At 51.1% G+C, this 19,077-nt stretch overlaps 1 protein-coding gene across 1 annotated transcript; it reads right to left on the minus strand.

Annotated features, from left to right (window-relative positions):
• Window positions 1-3,091: 3,091 nt before the first annotated feature.
• KLF2 (KLF transcription factor 2) lies at window positions 3,092-5,460 on the minus strand. The gene is made up of 3 exons (XM_074350524.1): window positions 5,279-5,460; window positions 4,271-5,093; window positions 3,092-3,763 (listed from the first exon to the last, which is right to left on the minus strand). The coding sequence occupies exons 1-3, from the start codon at window positions 5,351-5,353 to the stop codon at window positions 3,588-3,590; spliced, it is 1,074 nt and encodes a 357-aa protein (XP_074206625.1). The 5' UTR covers window positions 5,354-5,460; the 3' UTR covers window positions 3,092-3,587.
• Between the last annotated feature and the right edge of the window lie 13,617 nt (window positions 5,461-19,077).

Consider the following 19,077-nt stretch of genomic DNA (forward strand, 5'->3'; position numbering starts at 1 on the left):
TATCAGAGAAACCCTATGTGAATTATTTGGAAAAAACTTTGATTTAGGTTCCCAGCTCACACAATACACCAGAATAAAATCCCAGTGGGTTAGATGGTACAAACCAGGCTGATCCTCCCACATCTGTGAGTTACCTCTTCTTTCCCTCACTCTCGGTTTCTGTATTTCAATGTGCAGCATCTAGGACCTCAGTAGGTCAGATAATTACAGATGCAAAGTCTCTTAGGTGTCCATGGATCCCCCCAACCCAGTGGTTCTCAATCTGGGGGTGATCCTTCCCCCAGGGGACACTGGGCAATGTCAGGAGGCAGTTTTGCTTGTCACACATCAGCTCAACATGGGTCCAGGCCACCAGAGCCGCCCTGTGTCGGTGATTTGGTGAGCCATCTCTAGCCTAGTGCCTTGGAACTCACCCAGGGTGTGGCCAAGCCTGGGTGCTAGCTCAGCTTTGCTGATGGGGCAAGGTGCTGAGTCAGGCATGTGCTGGGACTCACCTGACCCTCTGAAGGCTCTTCCTACTCCCACTTCACACCACCACATTATGCAGGATGCCTGGGGCTCCCTGACGTGCAGGAAACTCCTGGCAGAAAAACAGCTCCTGTATCTTTTCCCCCATCACTGGAGTCACTCTTGGGAGAGCATTTTGGCAATGCTCAAAGCCCTCTGAAACCATCATCCTTTCCAACCCTGGGGGACAATCTGAAATACAGCCCCGTGTGTACATATGTATGCCTAGAGCATATTTGCATAAACAACTTGTGGCATGGCTAAATGGAATATTATGCAGCCATTTAAAATGATAAAAACATCACAGAGGAAAAAACATGGGAAAATGGTTATAACTTTGGCTGGAAAAAAAAGAAGATATATGGATAAACAGCCATGTGAAAGCCATTCAAAAGCTGACCAGCCATCCCTCCCTCCAGAAAACAGTGATTGGAACTGGGTTGCAGAATGCAGGGGTTTTTTGGTGGTGGTGGTGGTGGGGGGTTTGATTTGATATTCAACATTTTCTTAAGTGGACACCAGGAAGGGAAAGTGCTGTGTGTCTGCTCACAGGGATGGAGACAGGGCCAAGCAGTGAGGTTTTAGTCACACTTTTCTCTGCGTGGCATCCTGCCATCTTGCTTCTTGGGACGGACCCCCAACCCTCATTCCTTGCTGATAAAAGTGATCGACGCTTATGATCATTTAGGAACCTGAGCAGGTGTTTAAGCTGTGGCACTAATGACACTGGGACAGAATGGTTCTCTGTGGAGGGGGGGGCTGCCCTGTGCCTTCTGCGATGTTTCAGCAGCATCCCTGGCTCCTGCCCACTAGATGCCAGCAGCACCCCTCCCCCAAATTGTGACAACCCAAAGTATCTTGACACTGGGTTGCGCCTGGTTGAGAACCACCCATCCAGAAGGTATGTGATGGAAGCTGACGCTGGGGTTTCAGAAAGGGGCAGAGAAAACAGCGAGGAGTATTTGGGATTAATCAGAGCCTGCCTGCTCTTTGCCAGCCCGCGTCTCTTGCCGAAACGTACAGCTGCGTAGGAGCCTGACACTTTCTACTGTACCAGTTGGCGGCACTCAGGAAGCAGAAACTCGACAGCTCCAGTCCCCTTACAACTGGCCTCTCGTTGGACTCAGATGCCTCAGGGAGGTGTTTTTGAGCAAGAAAAATGGCTTTACCAGTTAGGTTTCAAAATGCAACAAGCAAGACAGGACGACCTTGCAAAAACGTATTTAAAATCTCTTGGGAGTGTTTTCTTCTACCCTGAGTGCCGCTGAAACCAGCTCTGAGCAGAGAGAGGGTGTTTCCACAGATTGAGGGGGTCAGTGCTCCGCTCTGGAAGTTTTTTGGGTTTCTGTTTTTCGCAAAAGCTGCAGAGAGAGGGAACAGAGGCTCACATACATGCACACGCACACGCCCTGCATCATCAGCGGAAGTGGGCCCGGGCTATTTACTTGAGAAAGATGAATCAGGTTGTCATCTCCCATTTCTGCTTTTTGTGGATTACCAAACGCTCTCAGCTGTTTCCAGGGCTGCCATCGCTGGGGAGGAAGGATGGAGGGAGGGAGGGAGGGAGGAAATCCCAGGCGCTGTTGCAACAGGGCAAGAGTGTTTTAAAACAGGCGCTGCTTACAAGCTATTTTCACTTTCTGGAAACAACTTGTGCAATTGTTGGTTGCCATGGTTACCCACCCAAGGCCCTGAGAAGGGGGAAGATGAGGGGGAACATGCCAGGGAGAGGCATCACTTCGCCTGAGACATGCGGAGTGCTGTGGGGAGTCTTGCCTCGCACACAAGGAAGTTTCTGGAGTGGCCACTTCCAACCACCTAGGTGGGGGCTCTGATGTGATTCCTTCACCCAAGAGCACCTGCAGGGGAGGGAGGGTCTTATAATCCTCCGATGCCAGCAGCAGGTGGTTTGCTGCAGAAGGCCCTAGATCCCCTCTAGTGGGGTTCGGGGACCCTCGGGAGGCAGACGGACCAGGCTAGCTAGCACCCAACAGCACCACTCCATGGCTACCTCTCTGGGCCTCAGTTTCCTCATCTGGAACAGAGGACTCACCATCCATGACCCTTAAACATGGATTTCCTTTTTTTCTAATAGGATGGAAACTTATCTTAAAAAAAAAAAAAACTACTCAAAGGCAAGACGATTGAAAGGCAAAGCAGGTCAGAAACTCAGCATTTTGCCCCTTCCAAACAACAACAACAACAACAACAAAAGTCTGCACACTGCAGAAGTTTGGCTAAAACCTCAGAAGCTTCCAGAAGGAGGTAAGGCTTTTTTCAGTCCAGAGGCCACGTCAGTGGGACCAGCATTTTCTCCAGCTCTGGGGAAAAGGAGGCAATTTATGGCTCAGGGAACAACCTTAAAATAACTCTCCCTAAGTCCTAAAATGCAGTGTTTAAATTTATAGAAAAACCCACAGGTTCCTGGCAGCTGGGGGCTGCAGCTGGCAACCCCAGGTGCTGGTGGGGGCAAGACCCACTTTGCCCTGCCTCTGCCAGGCTGCCCTCCATCAAAGCTGTCTCTTCCCCCCAGGCCCTCCCAAAGTGCCCCAAGCCCGCAGCTTCTAAGCAGTCAGACCAGTACTGTGATTTTTTTCAAAAGATGTGAAACTTTTTTTTTTGAATTAAAAAAACAGCAAAATCTTATAAAAATGAACCAGGCACCCAAAATGCCCAACTGTCTGCCCCTTATTTACAGTAATACAATATGTCACAGCCCCTATGTACAATATTATAAAAAATGTTGCACAGTACAAATTAAGCCTGCATTTTTCACAAGGCATCAAGCCTTGATCCTCTAGTGTAGACCCAGTGGGGGGAAAGACGACACTTAATTATTGCACCATTTTGAAAACAAAATTCGTCAAGGAGGATCGTGGTCTTCTCCCACCGGGCCTTCAGTCTCTGATGGGGGCCGGGCAGCGGGGGCGTCGACGAGGGGGCCCCCTCGGTGGCCACGCTGTGCCCGGCCCGGTCCTCTGGGCCCAATAAATACCAGTCACAGTTTGGAAGGGAGCCGTGCCCGGCGCGTGGGACCCGCCACGGCCGCGCGCGGTTGGGCGGGAAGGGGGGCGCTTAGGCTACATGTGCCGCTTCATGTGCAGCGCCAGGTGGTCGGAGCGTGAGAAGGCACGGTCGCACAGGTGGCACTGGAACGGCCGGTGACCCGTGTGCTTGCGGTAGTGGCGCGTGAGTTCGTCGGATCGCGCAAACTTCCAGCCGCAGCCATCCCAGTTGCAGTGGTAGGGCTTCTCGCCTGCAGGGAGAGGGCGAGAGAGGGCCTCAGTTTCCCTCCCGCCTGTGGCTCTGGTACACACTCCCACCCTGATTAGTGGCTTCTCGGGGGCGCACAACCTATCCCTAACCAGCTCTCTGAAGCGTTCCCCGCTATTCTCTGAACCCCAGGAATCTTAGGCACGAATCCCCCACCCCTGGGTCTCCTGATCCCCTAGGGGATCCGAAGCGCGCACTGGTGGCTCCCCAGTGTGTTTTGAGCCACGACGCCAGAGGGGTCCTAAGCGTGGATCTTCTCCCCAGCGGTCTGGGACATAGCATCCCTCTAGGTTTCCTAAACGCACACCCCTACCCGAAGTCCTGAGCCGCGCTCCCAGGAGGGTCCTAAGCACGCGCCTCCTCCCTGGGCTCCCGGGCCACGCCCCCAGGGGGCTTTCTAAGACCGCGGCCCCTCCGCAACTCTTGGGCTACGCCCCTCTGGGGGCTTACTAAGCACGTCCTTCCTCCGGCGCCCCCCGCCGCCGCCCACCTGTATGCGTGCGCAGGTGCGCCTTGAGGTGCGAGCTCTTGGTGTAGGTCTTGCCGCAGCCGGCGTAGCTGCAGGTGTGCGTGGCGGTGCGCTTGCGCGGCCAGGAACGGCGGCCGCGCTTGGGCTTGGCTTCCAGCAGCTCCAGCGGAGACGCGGGCGGCGTGAGGAGACCTCGGGCGGCGGGCGGCGCTAAGCCCAGCGCTGCGGCGGCGGCGGCCGCGTCGTCGAAAAGACCGAAGGCGGCGGGCGCGGGCGGCGGGTAATGGAGGCCAGTCCCGGGCGCGCCGAAGCCGGGGCCGCCGAAGGGCGGCGGGAAAGGGGCGCGCGGGCCGGGCGCGGGCAGGCGTGCGGGGCCGTCCGGGCTGAGCGGCGGCGTGTCGGGCGGCGGCGGGGGGCGGCCCCCGGGGCCTCGCATGCACGCAGCTGCTGGGCCTGGGTTTCCCTCGCGCTTGAGGCCCCGCGGCCCGCGGACCAGGCCTGGCGCGCAGCCGTAGCCGCCGCCGCCGCCGCCATCCGCCTCAGGGGGCTCGGCCTTCACCAGGCGGCCTGGCGGCGCCAGCAGGAAGCGGCCGTGCAGCGCGGGTCCCGGCGGCACGTCCAGCTCCGGCCGCAGCAGCTCGGACACCAAGCCGCCCGCGGGGGCGCCGTAGGGCGGCGGTGCGCTGGGCTCGGGGTAGTAGAACGCAGGCGGCGGGGGCGGCGGCGGCGGCTCCGGGGCGGCCTCAGAGCCCAGGCCGTCCAGACCCATGGACAGGATGAAGTCCAGCACGCTGTTGAGGTCGTCGTCGGTGCCGCCTGCCTCGGGCTCTGCGCGCGGCCAGCGCTGCGGGTGACAGGGCGACAGGGCGCGGGCGTGAGCGCGCGGTGGGGCCGGGGATCGTCGCCCGCTGCCTGCGTTCTGCTACCCTGAGCCCGCTGTCCCTAACGTCTGCGTTCTACTACCCCGCAGCCCACGTTCTACGACCCTGACCAGCCGCCCCCGCCGCCCGCGGTCCCTGCCGCCCTCACCTCCTGCAGGCCGCGCTCCCGGCACGGGCTGGCGAAAGTGGAGAAGGACGGCAGGATGGGCTCGCTCAGCGCCATGGCTGGGACCCGGGGCCGACGCGGATTCGCGACACCGGTGAGCGGCTGCCCGGAGGCGGGCTGGTCGGGGCGCGGGCGGGCGGGCGGGGATGATTCTGCGGCCGCGGCCGGGCCCGCCCAAGCCTTATAGGCGCTGCGCGCGCGGGGGCCGGGCCAAGGCGGCGGCGGCGGAAACGCGTCCCGGATGGGGACGAGCTCCGGGCGCAGCCTAAATTTAGCCGCGGTATATAAGCCGGCGGGCGGCGGCGGCCGTGGCCACTGAGGCCGCCAGGGCTCTGCGCGGCCGGCCCGGCCCCTCTCGAGCCGCCAGGCCGCGTCCCCCAGCCTGGGCCCGCCTCCGCCCGTCTCCCGGGCGACGGCATCAACACGCGTTCCACAACAGCAGCGTGACGCTCAGGGATCCCCGGGGCGCCCCGTGGGCTCCCGCCTGCGCGAAGTCAGGGAGGACCTGGAGCGGGGGCGGCATCCGGGACTGTGAGAGGAACGCTGAACCCCAGGGCTTCTGGGGATCCCTGATGGAAGTGGAGATGGGCCCCGCAGCCTAAGCGGGGTCCCCAGAATCCTAGGTGGGTGGGGAAACTCGGTCCCACGAACACCGGGGTGGGGTTCCCCGGACTCGTGATGGATGGAGAGACTCGGCTCCATTTTCTGCGGACTCCCCCAAGCTTGATCCATTGTTATGCTCACCGCTCTGTCAAAAATCTTGCATGATGAGAAATGTTAAGTCTTTGAGCCACTCTCCCTCGAGGGAGCCTTTCAGAGCAGGGAAACTGAAGCTCAGGAGGCAGTGGGAGTGACTTGAGGTCCTGCAGCTGCCCCAGGCCTGGTGCTTTACTGACTCGTGTTAAGTGAAGAGACAACACAGCGATGACAATTTAACAACACAGACCCAGCTCCGGGGTCGGGGGGTGGCTACAGAGAACAAGCCAATCCTGTGAGCATCTTAAACACCACGGGGCCTGCCAGCAAGGGACTGTCACTCTTGTTACTGTGTGCTGGCCCTGTGTGGGCACTGGGAACACATTTGCTAACCGGCAGACTAATCCTTCTGCCCTTGGGGCTTTCACTGTAGTGAGGGGTGGGGAGATGTAAAGTAAGGATATTGGGAAAGGGGCCTTTTGGTAGAATAAAGCAGGGAAGGGTGACAGGTAGTGAGTGTGTGTGAGAGGGGAGAGAAAGGATGGTGGAATTTTGAACCTCACCCAGGAGGAGATGTGTGAGTCAAGATGTGGGGAAAGGGGGAGCCAAGTGGGTGTCAGAGGGAGAGCATCTCATAGCGTAACCTGGAACCAGCACCCAGCCTTGGTCTCTTGATTCCAGAAGGTGTCCATGGTCAGCCACAGTCCCGTGGCCAGTGTTGAGGGGTGCAGGCAGCTCCTGACCTGGAAACCTTCCCTGGGGCCAGCAGGGTTTTGCCAGTGACAATAGCTGGATCCCCACAGTGCAGTAGCACTGCAGAGGCAGGTGGGCTTGGCACCACACAGGCACCCAGAGACCCCTTTGGGAGTCTACAGTCCTGGACTCTCCCAGCTGGAAGGACACCACTTCACCGTGAGTCATCCGACTGTGGATTTGGCAAACATTTGTTGATAAGCCCTATTTACCAGGTGTGAGGGACCCAGAGGTACTTCATTCAGTCCCAGGCACATTTGCTAGTGGGTGGAGGGGTGCGGGGATCCCCTCTGCAGCTTTCCCTGGGCTGCTGGAGACATCAAGTTCAGCTCCAACGTGCTTCCTGTGGCTGCCACTGTGATGGTTGAGACCTCAAGCTGTGGGACCTTGAGCAAGTGGCTGTGCCTCTCTGGGCTTGCTTCCTTGTCCATGAAATGCAGATTATAAGAGTACTTAACCCCAAACGGATATTGTGAGGGTCACACGGGCTCTTTCTCTTTTGTGGAAGTGCTGCTGACATCCTGTGAGCTCACTCCAGGTGCGGGTGAGATGATGAGCCTCCTGTGTGCTTTGCTCATTGCCTTTCTTTGGGTCCTCAGTTTCCCCGAATGATAATGAGGGAAGTTGAAGGCAATCAAATTTATTTCCCAAGATGGGAATGACTCTTAGGCAGTTGTAGACCTCTGCTCAGATGGTGCCAGGGGCCTCCCGTCAGCCTGGGGCAGCTCCTGCAGCTCTCTCCAGCCCATCTCCGTCCCTTCCTCCTCTCTCCTTGCAGGTTCTGAACACACCACTCACATTCTACTCTCCAGGCTTTTGCAGTCCTGTCCTCTCGCTTTCCCCTTGTTCAGCTCTGGCTCGTCTCCCTGCACCTCTCCCCGCTTAATGACTGAAATTTTGTTTCTTTAGAGCAGTATTAGGTTTACAGATAAAAATAAGCAGAAGTACAGAGTTCACCTTTATCCCCCATCACACAGTTTCCCCTCTTATGAACATCTTGCATTAGCGTGATACATTTGTTATAACTGATGAGCCAATACTGATACAGTCTTCTTAACTGAAGCCCACAGTTTACTTTTGGGTTCACTCTTTGTGTTGTAGGTTCCGTGGGTTTCAACAAATGCATAGTGATATGTATCCACTGTCACAGTATCAGATGGAAGAGTGTCACTGCTCAAAAAATCCACTCCTCCCTCCCTGCTAAGTCCTGATTAGGTTCCACAGTTTTGCCTTTTCCAGAATGTCATATAGCTGGAAACACACAGGATGTAGCTTTATCCAACTGGCTTCTTTCACTTAGCAGTAGGCATTTAAGATGCCTCCCTGTCTTTTTGTGGCTTGATAGCTCATTTCTTTTTATCAGTGAATAGTATTTCATGGTATAGATAAACCACAGTTTATCCATTCACCTATTGAAGGACTTCTTGGTTGCTTCCAGCTTGGGGCAACATAGTTGCTCTTGAATCTGTATAGACTGTGGCTGCTCTAAAGATTCATGTGCAGGTTTTTGCCTGGACATGTTTTCAAATTAATTGGATAAATAAATAACTGGGGCCTCAGCTGATGGGCTGTAGGATAAGACTATGTTTAGCTTAGTAAGAGACTACCCTACTGTCTTCCAAAGTAGCTGGACCATTTGTATTCCCACCAGCAAGGAAAGAATGAGCATTCCTGTTGTTCCACATCCTCATCGGCATTTGATGGTGTTGGTTTTTTATATTTTAGTCATCCTAATAGGCATGTGGTGGTATCTCATTGTTTTAGTTTGCAATCCCCTGATGGCATCTGACGTTGTATCTTTCCACATGCTTATTTGCCATCTGTATGTTTTCTTTGGTAAGGGGTCTGTTCAGATCTTTGTTCCCATTTTAAACTGGGTCGTTTTTTTTCTTATTGGGTTTTAAGACTTCTTTGTATATATTGGACACTAATCCTTTATCTGGTAGGTGTTTTGCAAAGACTTTTTCCCCCAGTCTGTGGTGTGTCTTCTGATTCTCTTTATGGTGCCTTTTGCAGAGAAGTTTTTCATTTTAACAAAGCCTAGCTTACCAGGATTTTCCTTCATGGATTGTCCTTTGGGTCTTGTATCTAAAAAGTCAGTGCCAAACCCAAGGTCCTCTCGGTTTTCCCCTATGTTATCATCTACAAGATGTACAGTTTTGCATTTTATATTTAAACGAGTGATCCATTTTGTGTGAATTTGTTTTTGTTCAGTTAGTTTTTTGTTTTGTTTTTTGCATGTGGATACCCAGTGGTTCCGGCCCCATTTGTTGAAAAGGCTGTCCTCAGCTCATCTTACTGTGCATTTCAGTATAAATGTGGGGTTTCCAGGCTCCCCTCTCCCCTACCCATACTAGCCCCTCCCCAGGCCCTATAGTTCCTTCCTCCACTCTTTTTTTGGGTTCTACAGCACTTTTCACCATTGTTCATTATTTGTATCCACCATTTGCCTTTTTTCTGTCTCCCCAACAAACAGCGTGTGAATCACAGGGAGGGTGGGAGCCATGTCTATGCTGGATTCATTGTGTTTGTTAAGCCTGTGTCTTGCAGCTCCTCAGAGGGACTTCTGTGGGTGGCTCTCTGCTCCTGCAGGATGGTTGGCACTGTCTCCTCTTCACTCAGCCTCCTGTGGACCTTCCTTATCACCATGGGTGGTCGGTCATAAGTTGAATGTGTCCCCTGAAGAACTGTCCAAGTCCTAACTCCTGGTACCAATGAAGGTGACTTTAATTGGAAAGAGGGTCTTTGCTGATGTAATTAGGAGTCTCAAGATGAGATCATCCTGGGTTAGGACGGGCCCTAAATCCAATGAGGTATCCTGAGAAGAGAAAGGACACAGAGACACAAACACACAGAAGGCCACGTGAAGGTGGGGACAGAGATTGGAGTCATGTAACTACAAGCCAAAGAACACTGAGGATTGCCTGGGGCCACCAAAGACCAGGAGGGAGGCCTGGGATGGATTTTCCTTCAGTGCCTCATCAGAGGGAACCAACCCTGTTGCCACCTTGATTTCAGAGTTCTGGCCCCCAGACCTATAAGAGAACACGCTGTTGTTGTTTTAAGCCACTTTTATTGTGACAGCCCCAGGAAGCTCACACATCATGGGAACCAGCTGTTCTCCCCCCTGCCTTTTTTCCTCTTCAGTAGGGAGCCCCTCAAAGGCAGGGGCCTCCCTTGATTCATCTCTGTGTCCCCCAGGCCCAGCTGTGGACCTGGTGTTGAAACAAACATGATGTGAGGAGGCTGGCCACCCACTGAGGACCTCCTGAGGCAGCATGAGACACTTCAGCAGAACGCCCAGTAAACGGAACCGACAGCCAGAGCCACCCACAAGTGGAAAGAACGTGGATTTTAGTTGCTACTTCAGCTGTGTGACCTTGGGCATGTCATGTAACCTCTCTGAGCCTCAGTTTCACAGTGAGATATGAGATGGCCTTTGTAGATGCTCAAGAGTACTTACTGCCTGATTATGGACATGAATGGATGAGCCAGACAGGAGATCCTGGGCCGAGGGCGAGGCTTGGCACTGAGGGGTTCAGAGTGTAGCCCCTCTCGTCCTACCTCCTGGCTATCCAGGCTGCACCCACCTGTGTGGGTGTGTGTCCCCACGACATCTTAGGTGACGATGCTGTTGGAGAAAGAGTTCTGGACTTGAAGTCAGGTCCCAGGTCTTACAAGCTGGGTGACTTACTCTTGGCAAAGCCTTGCAGCCTCTGAGCAGCCCATCCCATCAGCTGCTAAGTTGGGGAGGAGACACATGTCCAAGGGTTATGTGATCAGTAAGTGAACTGGCGATGCTGAAGCATAAGGTGGGTACTGTGTAAATGAGCATTCTTCCCCCTGTCCTGGGTAAGTTCCTAAAGGGTAGGAGTGGCTCTGTGTCTGTGCCCCCACTGTCCCCCTGTCACAGTTGGGAACTTTATGCCTCTTGATGGTGATGCCCTTGTTTCATCTCTTTCCCAAGGCCTCCCATCCTCTCCTAACAAATGAACATTTAGTCGAAGCCAAGGAGGCAGATCATTTCCCTCTAATCCATCAGTAATGTTTGGAGCACTGTGCTGGCACTGATTCTGAGATTGCATCCAGGCTCAGTGCTGGAAAAGAGGGCTGTGATTGATTAGTGATGTCTGTCCATGATTGATTGGTGATGTCTGTCACTGATGGCAGGTTATAGGAGTAGTAAGTATGCGTCTTCCCACTTACCATCTCTTGCTAGGCTGTCCTTAAGGGCTGAGGAAATTTGCAAGTCAGTTTTTAGTCTGAGCAACAAATAAATGCTGAGCTCACTATCCATGTCCTGCTGGACGTGGAGAGGAAGCTAAAAAAGTATATAGCCCTGTTTCTGCTCACAGAGAGCTTACAAATCTCCTTCAGCTGGGTCTTGGCCATTTCCAATATCCTTTACTCCTTTCTACTTTTATTCAAGAGTCTAGACCGCCTCTCTCTTAACAGTTGTTCCACCCCAAATAGCTATTGTGTGCACTTGGCCCAACTCCCAAGAGCAAGCACTCAGGAATTCTACAGAAAACACGTCATTTAAAATACAGCTGAGCCTCCAAGACAAATTGTGAATGCTCTAGAGGAATGACATGTCGCATGACAACAGCAACTGGACGATGACTCCCAGCTGGGGCAATTAGGGTGTTTCTGCTTAAGTTTGCACAAGTTTTGTTTTTTTCTTTTCAGCGTGTTGCCAAACTCAACTCTCCATGTTGCAGAGATGTTTGGCAGCCTGGTGTTTCTCGAGGATAGGAAGTGATGCAGGCAGGGATGCCCTGCATGTGGGCTTTTTTTTGCAAATCACTACCGTGCCATCGCCATGCCACCACTATGCCACCACCATGCTTGGGGCCAAGGCCCGATGAGAAAGGGCACTTGCCAGTTAGCCTCCTTGTCTCTGGGGCTTTCTCCTTGCTTATGAACAATTAAGTAGTGAGTACGTAGGGGAAGGGGAAGGATTCCATGTGATTGATGACTGATGGATTCCTATGAGAACCCCTTTTCATCTCCTCACCAGCCAGGCTATGACTATCTTAGTCTCATTGAGGCAGGGTCAGGAGAAGTGGAGGAAGGAACATTTATTCAGCACTTACTGTATGCCAGGCCCTGCAATGGAGAACTGCATGTGTTTTCTCCTTTAATCCTCACAGCATGTCTGTTCAACATGGTGAGTGATGAACAGAACAGGGGGCTCAGCTGGAAGCGCAGGTCAGATCCCAGCCCTAATGGCCTTCTCTTTTTAAATTTTAGTCCCTGTTTCATCAAAGGAGCATGAGAATGCCTTGTCACATGCTGATGAATATAAGAGACACCCTTTCTAAAGGACTTTTCCTAGAAGAGACCCTCTGTTCTTGGAAGCTGTTTTTATTTGCCTAAATCAAGGGCTGGCACACCCTGGCTTGTAGCTTAAAAAAAAAAGTATATATAAGAAAATGTCAATAGTATTACTCCTATATTTCATGTATTCTCCAATGTTGATTACATACATATACACACGTGTGTATAATTTTTATCGAGGTGAAATTTATATAAAATTAACTGTTTTAAAGTGAAAAATTTAGAGGCATTTAGGACATTCACAATATTGTGCAACCATCATCTCTGTATAGTTTCAGAACATTTCCATCCCCCAAAAGGAAACCCCATCCTTCCTCCTTCAGCCCCTGGTGACCACTAGTCCACCTTCTAACTCTATGGATTTGCTTGTTTTGGACATTTCATATAAAGGGAATCACATACTCTGTGACCACAGCAGCTTTTGTTCAGCTAATAGCTAAGCATGGGTTTTACATTTATGAATGGCTGAAAAAAATCAAAAGAAGAACAACATTTTGCAATAGAGGACCGTTCTATGAAAATCAAATTTTATTGTCCATATAATATGTTTTACTGGTACACAGCCATGCCCATTGATGAGTGCATTGAGACTATGCCCAGAAAGAGTATGGCCACAGGCCCGAAGCTTAGAGAAGTTTCACAGGGAGAAACCAGAAGAGCCCAGACTCCAGAGTCTGAGCTGACTGCCCCCACCCCCACCCCCTGCCCAAACCATCGCTGCCTCTTATATGCATGTAACAGACATTTCTGGAATGCTTCTTATTGAGCAGGTGCTGGAGAGAGAGCCATCACCCAGAGTAAGCTGGTCCCTGCCCTTACTTAGCTCCCAGGTGTTAAATCAATAATTAGCCATATAGATATGGGGATGAATCTGAAGATAGCCTTTAGGTCAGTGGTTTGAACATTCAACATCAGGAGTGTCTCAACACCTGGACATGAAGGTACAGTTTATTAGTGATGACTGACTTGAAAGTGATTTTTTTTTTTGCTTTGATTTTTGTTAGCTGTTAGCCATAGCTTCTGGACTAGGGGTCGCTTTTTTGTTTTATTTTATTTTTAAAGATTTAGTTTTATTTAAAAATTTTATTTTGATATTTGATTTTATTTTAAAATGTTTTATTTACAGAAAATAAAATGTTTTATTTAGATATAAGTTTTTCAAATTCCATGTAGATTTAATTTTTTATTTAAAATTTTTATTTAGATTTAAAAATTTTTAATTTTATTTAGATTTAATTTTTATCTACCATTTTAAAGTTTTATTTAGATTTAAATTTTTAAAATTTTATTTAGATTTTTTAATTTTTTACATTTCATTTAGATTTTTTTAAAAATTGTAATTTTATTTAGATTTGCTGTGGAATCATTCATATAAGTAAATGAAATTTACCAAATGGTACAACCATCACCACCACCCAGTTTTAGAACTTTTCTGTCACCCCAAGGAGATTCCTCCTGCCCCCTTTTCAGTCCATCCCCACTCCCACCCCCAGCTCCGTGGCAACCACTGGTGTGCTTTCTGAGTCTATAGATTTGCCTTTTCTGGATATTTCATATAAATGCCATCATACAGTGTGATCCTTTCCATCTGGCTTCTTCCACTCAGCATAATTTGAGGCAGCATGCCTCATTCACTGGTTCCTTTTCATTGCTGAACAGCATTCTGTTTTATGTATGGACCACAGCCTGGTCATCCCTTCACCTGCCGACGGACACAGGCTACCTCGAAGAGCACAGTAATTTGTGTGTTGTCTGTGTTACTTCCTGGAACCCAGGAACAATCCCACACTCAGAACTTAGAAAAGGCCATAACATCCTTTCCCACCTCGCGTGCCCTGGCCTCCCCTCCCCTCATTGGCCTGGAACGCCAGCACTGTTGCCTGCAAAGTCACCCCTTTGGGCAACTGGTTAGACCTGCAGGCGTCTCTGACACACCTTGCCAGGAGGAGAAGGTGGGCATCCTGCCTCTCCAGACCCCCCCGTGTGTTTGGTGCTCATGTGCCCAGCATAACCATACATCTGACCTGGTAGGGAGAGCAGGGGAGATCAAGGAGCTGAGGCAACTGTGACCAAGTTTGAGCCCCACATTGGCACCTGGGGGACCCTCTTCCTTGCACAGTCCCCTGACCTGCCTTCTGATTTCAGGGAAGGTTTGATCCTTGCCTGTACAGCTAACAAGCCTGCACAGATCCTCCCCTCCTGGGGATCATGGCCTGTGTCACGCAGCTTCCTTTGGTTTCCCATCATCAGCCAGAGGAGCTGGCTTCGGCAGTGAGCTCATTTGAATCTCTCTCAGCTCCTTCCATGGTGAATGGCCTTGAGCACGTTGCTTCACTCTCTGACCTGTGATGCTGTAATCGGGGCAGAAGATAATAATGAGGTTATTATGTCATTATATCCTTATTACATATTATTAGTAATGACAGGAACTCAACAGGTTGGCCAGTGCTCTGTAAAGGATGAATTGCTTAAGGACCTTGATTAACATCATTGAAGTTGATTTGTAAAGTTCTACATCTTCTATATGGGGAAGAGGATGAGATATTTCTGGATGCCTGGAACAGTTTCTTGGGAAAACAGAGGAACATAGTATTTTTCGGATCCATTTTTTTTTTCACTTTCAATGCTTTTTTAACTGAGGTGAAATTCACAAAACAAAAAGTTAATCACTTCAGGTGTACTACTCAGTGGCATTAAGTACATTCACAACGTTGTACAAACATGCCCTCTGTCTAGTTCTAGAATAGTCCCATCACCCCAGAAGGAGATCCTGTCCCCATGAGCACTCCTCCCCAGCCCTAGGTAGCCTTGTAATCTGTTTTCTGTCTCTTAGGATTTGCCTGTTCTGGGTATTTCATATACCCAGTGGAATCATTCACCAAGTAGCCTTTTGTGTCTGGCTTCTTTCCCTCAGCATGATGTTTCAAGGTTCATCCACGTTGTAGTGTGTGTCAGAGCATCATCCCTTTTTGTGACTGAATAATATTCCATGGTATGGGTGGACCACATTTTGTTAATCTGTTCATCTGTTGATGGACATTTGGGCTATTTCCACCTTTTGGCAATTGTGAGCCATGCTGCTGTGAACATCCGTGTACAAGGATTTGTTTGAGTCCCTGTTTTCAGTTCTCTTGGGTCTGTACCTAGGAGTGGAATGGCTGGGCCATACGGTAACTCTGTGTTTAACTTTTTGGGAACCACCTAATCAGATCCATTTTTAAAAGGATCTTTTGGGCTGGAGACAGTGCTGGTCTTCTGACCATCCATCCCCTGCCCCCTGCCCCGGGGATATTTATTCTTCTGATGACATTTATTTGAGCCTTTAAATGCACAATCTCGTTTCCTCCCTCCAGGCCCCATGACGGCTCTGTCTCTACCACACACTTTCTTCCTCCTCCTGTTCCAGGAACACTGGGCTCCTCCCCTCTCCCACTGGGAGCCAAGCCACGGGCTGGATGAGTGACATTGCAGCTTTGTTAGGATGGACCTCACCTGGGATGGCAAAGTTGGCCCTCTTTCCAGATCAGGAAACTCAGGCTCACAGCCTCAGAGTTTGGGAACCCTTTACCACCACACCAGACCCCTCGCATTCCTGGTCCTTCAACGTCTATGCAGTTTGTTCATCACCCAGGGGCAAATGCTATCACATGGTCCCTGCATTACAAACGCTTTTCTGGTTGAATTTGGGGGAGGGGGTAGGAAAAAATCTTAAAGAGAGACAGGCCCTGATGGAAAAGTATCCACAGTTTACTGGGGTCAGTGGCGCCCCTATCCAAAGATATACCCGCATCCTAACCTCCCATATCTGTGAATGGGACCTTCTTGGAAAAAAGGATCTTTCCAGATGTGGTGAAGTGAAAGATCTTGAGATGAGCGCATCCCAGATTTAGGGTAGCCCTGAAGTCCAGTGACAGCTGGCCTTCTAGGAAAAGAGAAGGGGAAACAGAGGAAGGAAGACTTTATGAAGATGGAGGAAGAGATGGGAGATGCGGCCACAAGCCAAGGAACGCTGAGGGTTGCCGGCAGCCGCCAGGAGCCAGGAGAGAGGGGCCTGGGCGATTCCCCCTTGGAGCCTCCAGGAGGAACCCACCCTGCCCACCCCTCGATCTCACACCTCTGACCTCCAGGACCATCAGACAACAATGTATTGTGGAAAGCCACCTAGTTTGTGGTCCTGTGTCACAGCTGCAGGGAACTAATGCACACGGACAGAAGGGGAGAGCTAAGGTCTCTGCAGGCTGGACCAGGGCTGGACGTGGCAGAGGACACCCGCTGCAGGTTCCCTGGGCCCAGCAGGGAGTAAGGTGCACCCACCAATGGCCAGGGCGGAGCAAGACAAATGCCGTGAGAGGTGCAATTATTGTTGTTCTCATCACCATTATGATTATTGAGTCATTACTGGCCTCCGTGAAATGGGGGACTCGTTATCCGCCCCCCACTCCAGCCCATTCCTCCATTCCCCACCCCAGCTAATGGAACCCCTCCTTCTGCCTAGGCTAGACTTGCCAGATCAAACACAGGATGCCCAGTGAAATTTGAATTTCAGGTAGATGAGGAGTGATGTTTTTGCCTAAGTACATCCCCGTCTAACCACTCTCCCCTGCCCTTCTTAGCTTAGAGTCATTGTCTTTACAAATAATCTCTTAATTTTGGAATGACAAATCTAATTGCAGAAAAGCTGTGAAGATTGTGTCTTGACTTCTCACGTTGCCTTAGCCCAGTTTCCCCGAAAGTGTGCATCTTACGAGACCACAGTGCATTTGTCAAAACTGAGAAATTAACGTTGGGGCGATGCTATTTGAGGGGGGAGGGGAGGTAATTAGTTTTCTTTGTTTCTTAATGGAGGTACTGGGGATTGAACCCAGGACCTCATGCACGCTAAGCATGCACTCTACCACCCAGCTATACCCTCCTGCAGGACGATGCTGTTGACTACGCTTCAGACTGTATTTGATGCCCCGACATGATCCGTGCACGTCCTCTTTCGGTTCCAGATCCCATACTGCATTTAGTCATCATGCTGCCCAGTCTCCTCTGCTCTGTGACAGTTTCTCAGACTTTGTTTCATGACCTTGACAGTCTGGTAGAGTGCTGGCTGTGTCTCCCCCAAGGACAACCGAATATCCCCCCAATCTGGATGTCTGATGTTTTATTGTGATGAGATGGGGGGATTTGGGGAGGGGACCACGGAAGTGGGGGGCCCTCCATGTCACACCATCCCAGGGGTAGCTGATGTCTGCGTGAGTTTTCACTGTGATGTGACCGCTGTGCTTCATGTGAACCAGAGGGAATTTGGTTCCTGGAAAGCAGAAGACAGAGAAGCAGGCACCAGGTGCGGGTTGCACCCCCTCCACGCTGCCAGAAGACAGATTTTAATGGGAGAAAATGGTTGCAGAAGGATGTCTCCAACTGCAGAGCTTGGAATCCTGAAACGGTTCTGTCATCTTCTTCCCAGTTTCCCAGTGTGCACATGTGACAGCTCAGTGAGCGGTAAGAGAGGCAGACACTTTTGAGAGGTTTGCCTGAAGCATGTTCCTCTAACTTGCAGCCTAAAGAACATGGACTGAGCCATTTTAACTCTCGGAGTTGATTGAATCTGCACAGCAGCTCTGGGACGTTATCCAAATTATCCCAAGGGGAACAGAGGCTCAGAGAGGCTGAGGTACCTCCTGAAGGTCACACAGCAACCTGGTTCTGATTACAACCACTGGCTCTGCTCCCTACTGCAAGAAGCCTCAGTAGTTAAGTGGCACCTCCCCTGGAATATGGCGGGGGTGGTGGAGGGTGGGCAGGCCAGTGTGAGAATTGCATTACAGGGGCCTGTAAGCAGGATTTTCCAACCTCGGCACTGCTGGATTTGGGGGCTGGACCATTCTGTGCCATGGGGCTGGCCTGTGCACTGTAGGATACTGGGCAGCATCCCTGTCTCCACCCCTCAGATGCCAGTAGCATCCCCCAGTCATGACAACCAAAATGTCTCCAGATTTTCCCCAGGAGCGCAGAGGAGAGACCCACAGGAGGCCAGGCTGTGATTTGCATTTGCAGGAAACTCTGGGGCCCTGCTAGGCAGTCAGCCCCCTTCCCAGCTCCGGGATGGAAACCTCCCTTCATCACCACTGTCACTGGTGGGCGTGGAAGACGTTGGCCATTTGCAATTTAATAAGAAAAGTCTGAGCTCCCCTGAGACAGGGGAGCCTTGTGCTCAGCGATCTGTACTGTTTACACCAAACAATGACTTATGAGTCGCAGAAGACTCATCACATGCCAGTGTACGCAGAGCAAGAAAAACCAGAGGGTCAGTCAGCAATCGTGGCCTGACTCACGTGCCTCCGGGCTGGGAGCATGGCCAAGATCTGACTCACAACCTGCGATGTCACACCTGTGCCTGCAGCCCAGGGACAGCGCCCTTCTGAGAAAGTCCTGGCCAAACCCAAGGCAATCAGGCTCAGTCGTGGGCCTGCTTGCCATACCCAGGCTGTGAAGGGGTGGTGGACCCCTGGTGGCTTGGCACACTCAGGAGCCCTGGGCTATTTGTAGGAGGCAGGCTGAGTCTACGGTGGAGGGGGCTGCTGGGCAGAAACCCCTGGAGAAAGGGGGAGGGGAGCGGAATCTCAGATACACACCCTCTGGTTCTGAGTATTCATTTTCGTTTTAACTTTTTAAAAAAATTGAGATGAAACTCACATCATATAAAATTAATCGGTCTTAGTCCTGCTATAAAAAACAACCATAAACTGGGTGGCTTAGAAACAGCAGAAATGTATTTCTCTAAGTTCTGGAGGTGGCAAGTTCAAGATCAAGGTGCCGGCTGATTTAGTTCACTCAGCACGATGTTTTCAAGGCTCATCCACTTTGGGGCATGAGTCAGGGCTGTGTTCCTTTTTTTTTTTTTTTTTTTTTTTAATATAGCAGGATAATATTCCATTGTGCAGATGGACCACATTTTGTGTATCCATTCATCAGCAGATGGATATATATTTTTTGGCTATTGT

Source organism: Camelus bactrianus, chromosome 22, assembly GCF_048773025.1.
Source record: "Camelus bactrianus isolate YW-2024 breed Bactrian camel chromosome 22, ASM4877302v1, whole genome shotgun sequence".
Lineage (NCBI taxonomy): Eukaryota > Metazoa > Chordata > Mammalia > Artiodactyla > Camelidae > Camelus > Camelus bactrianus.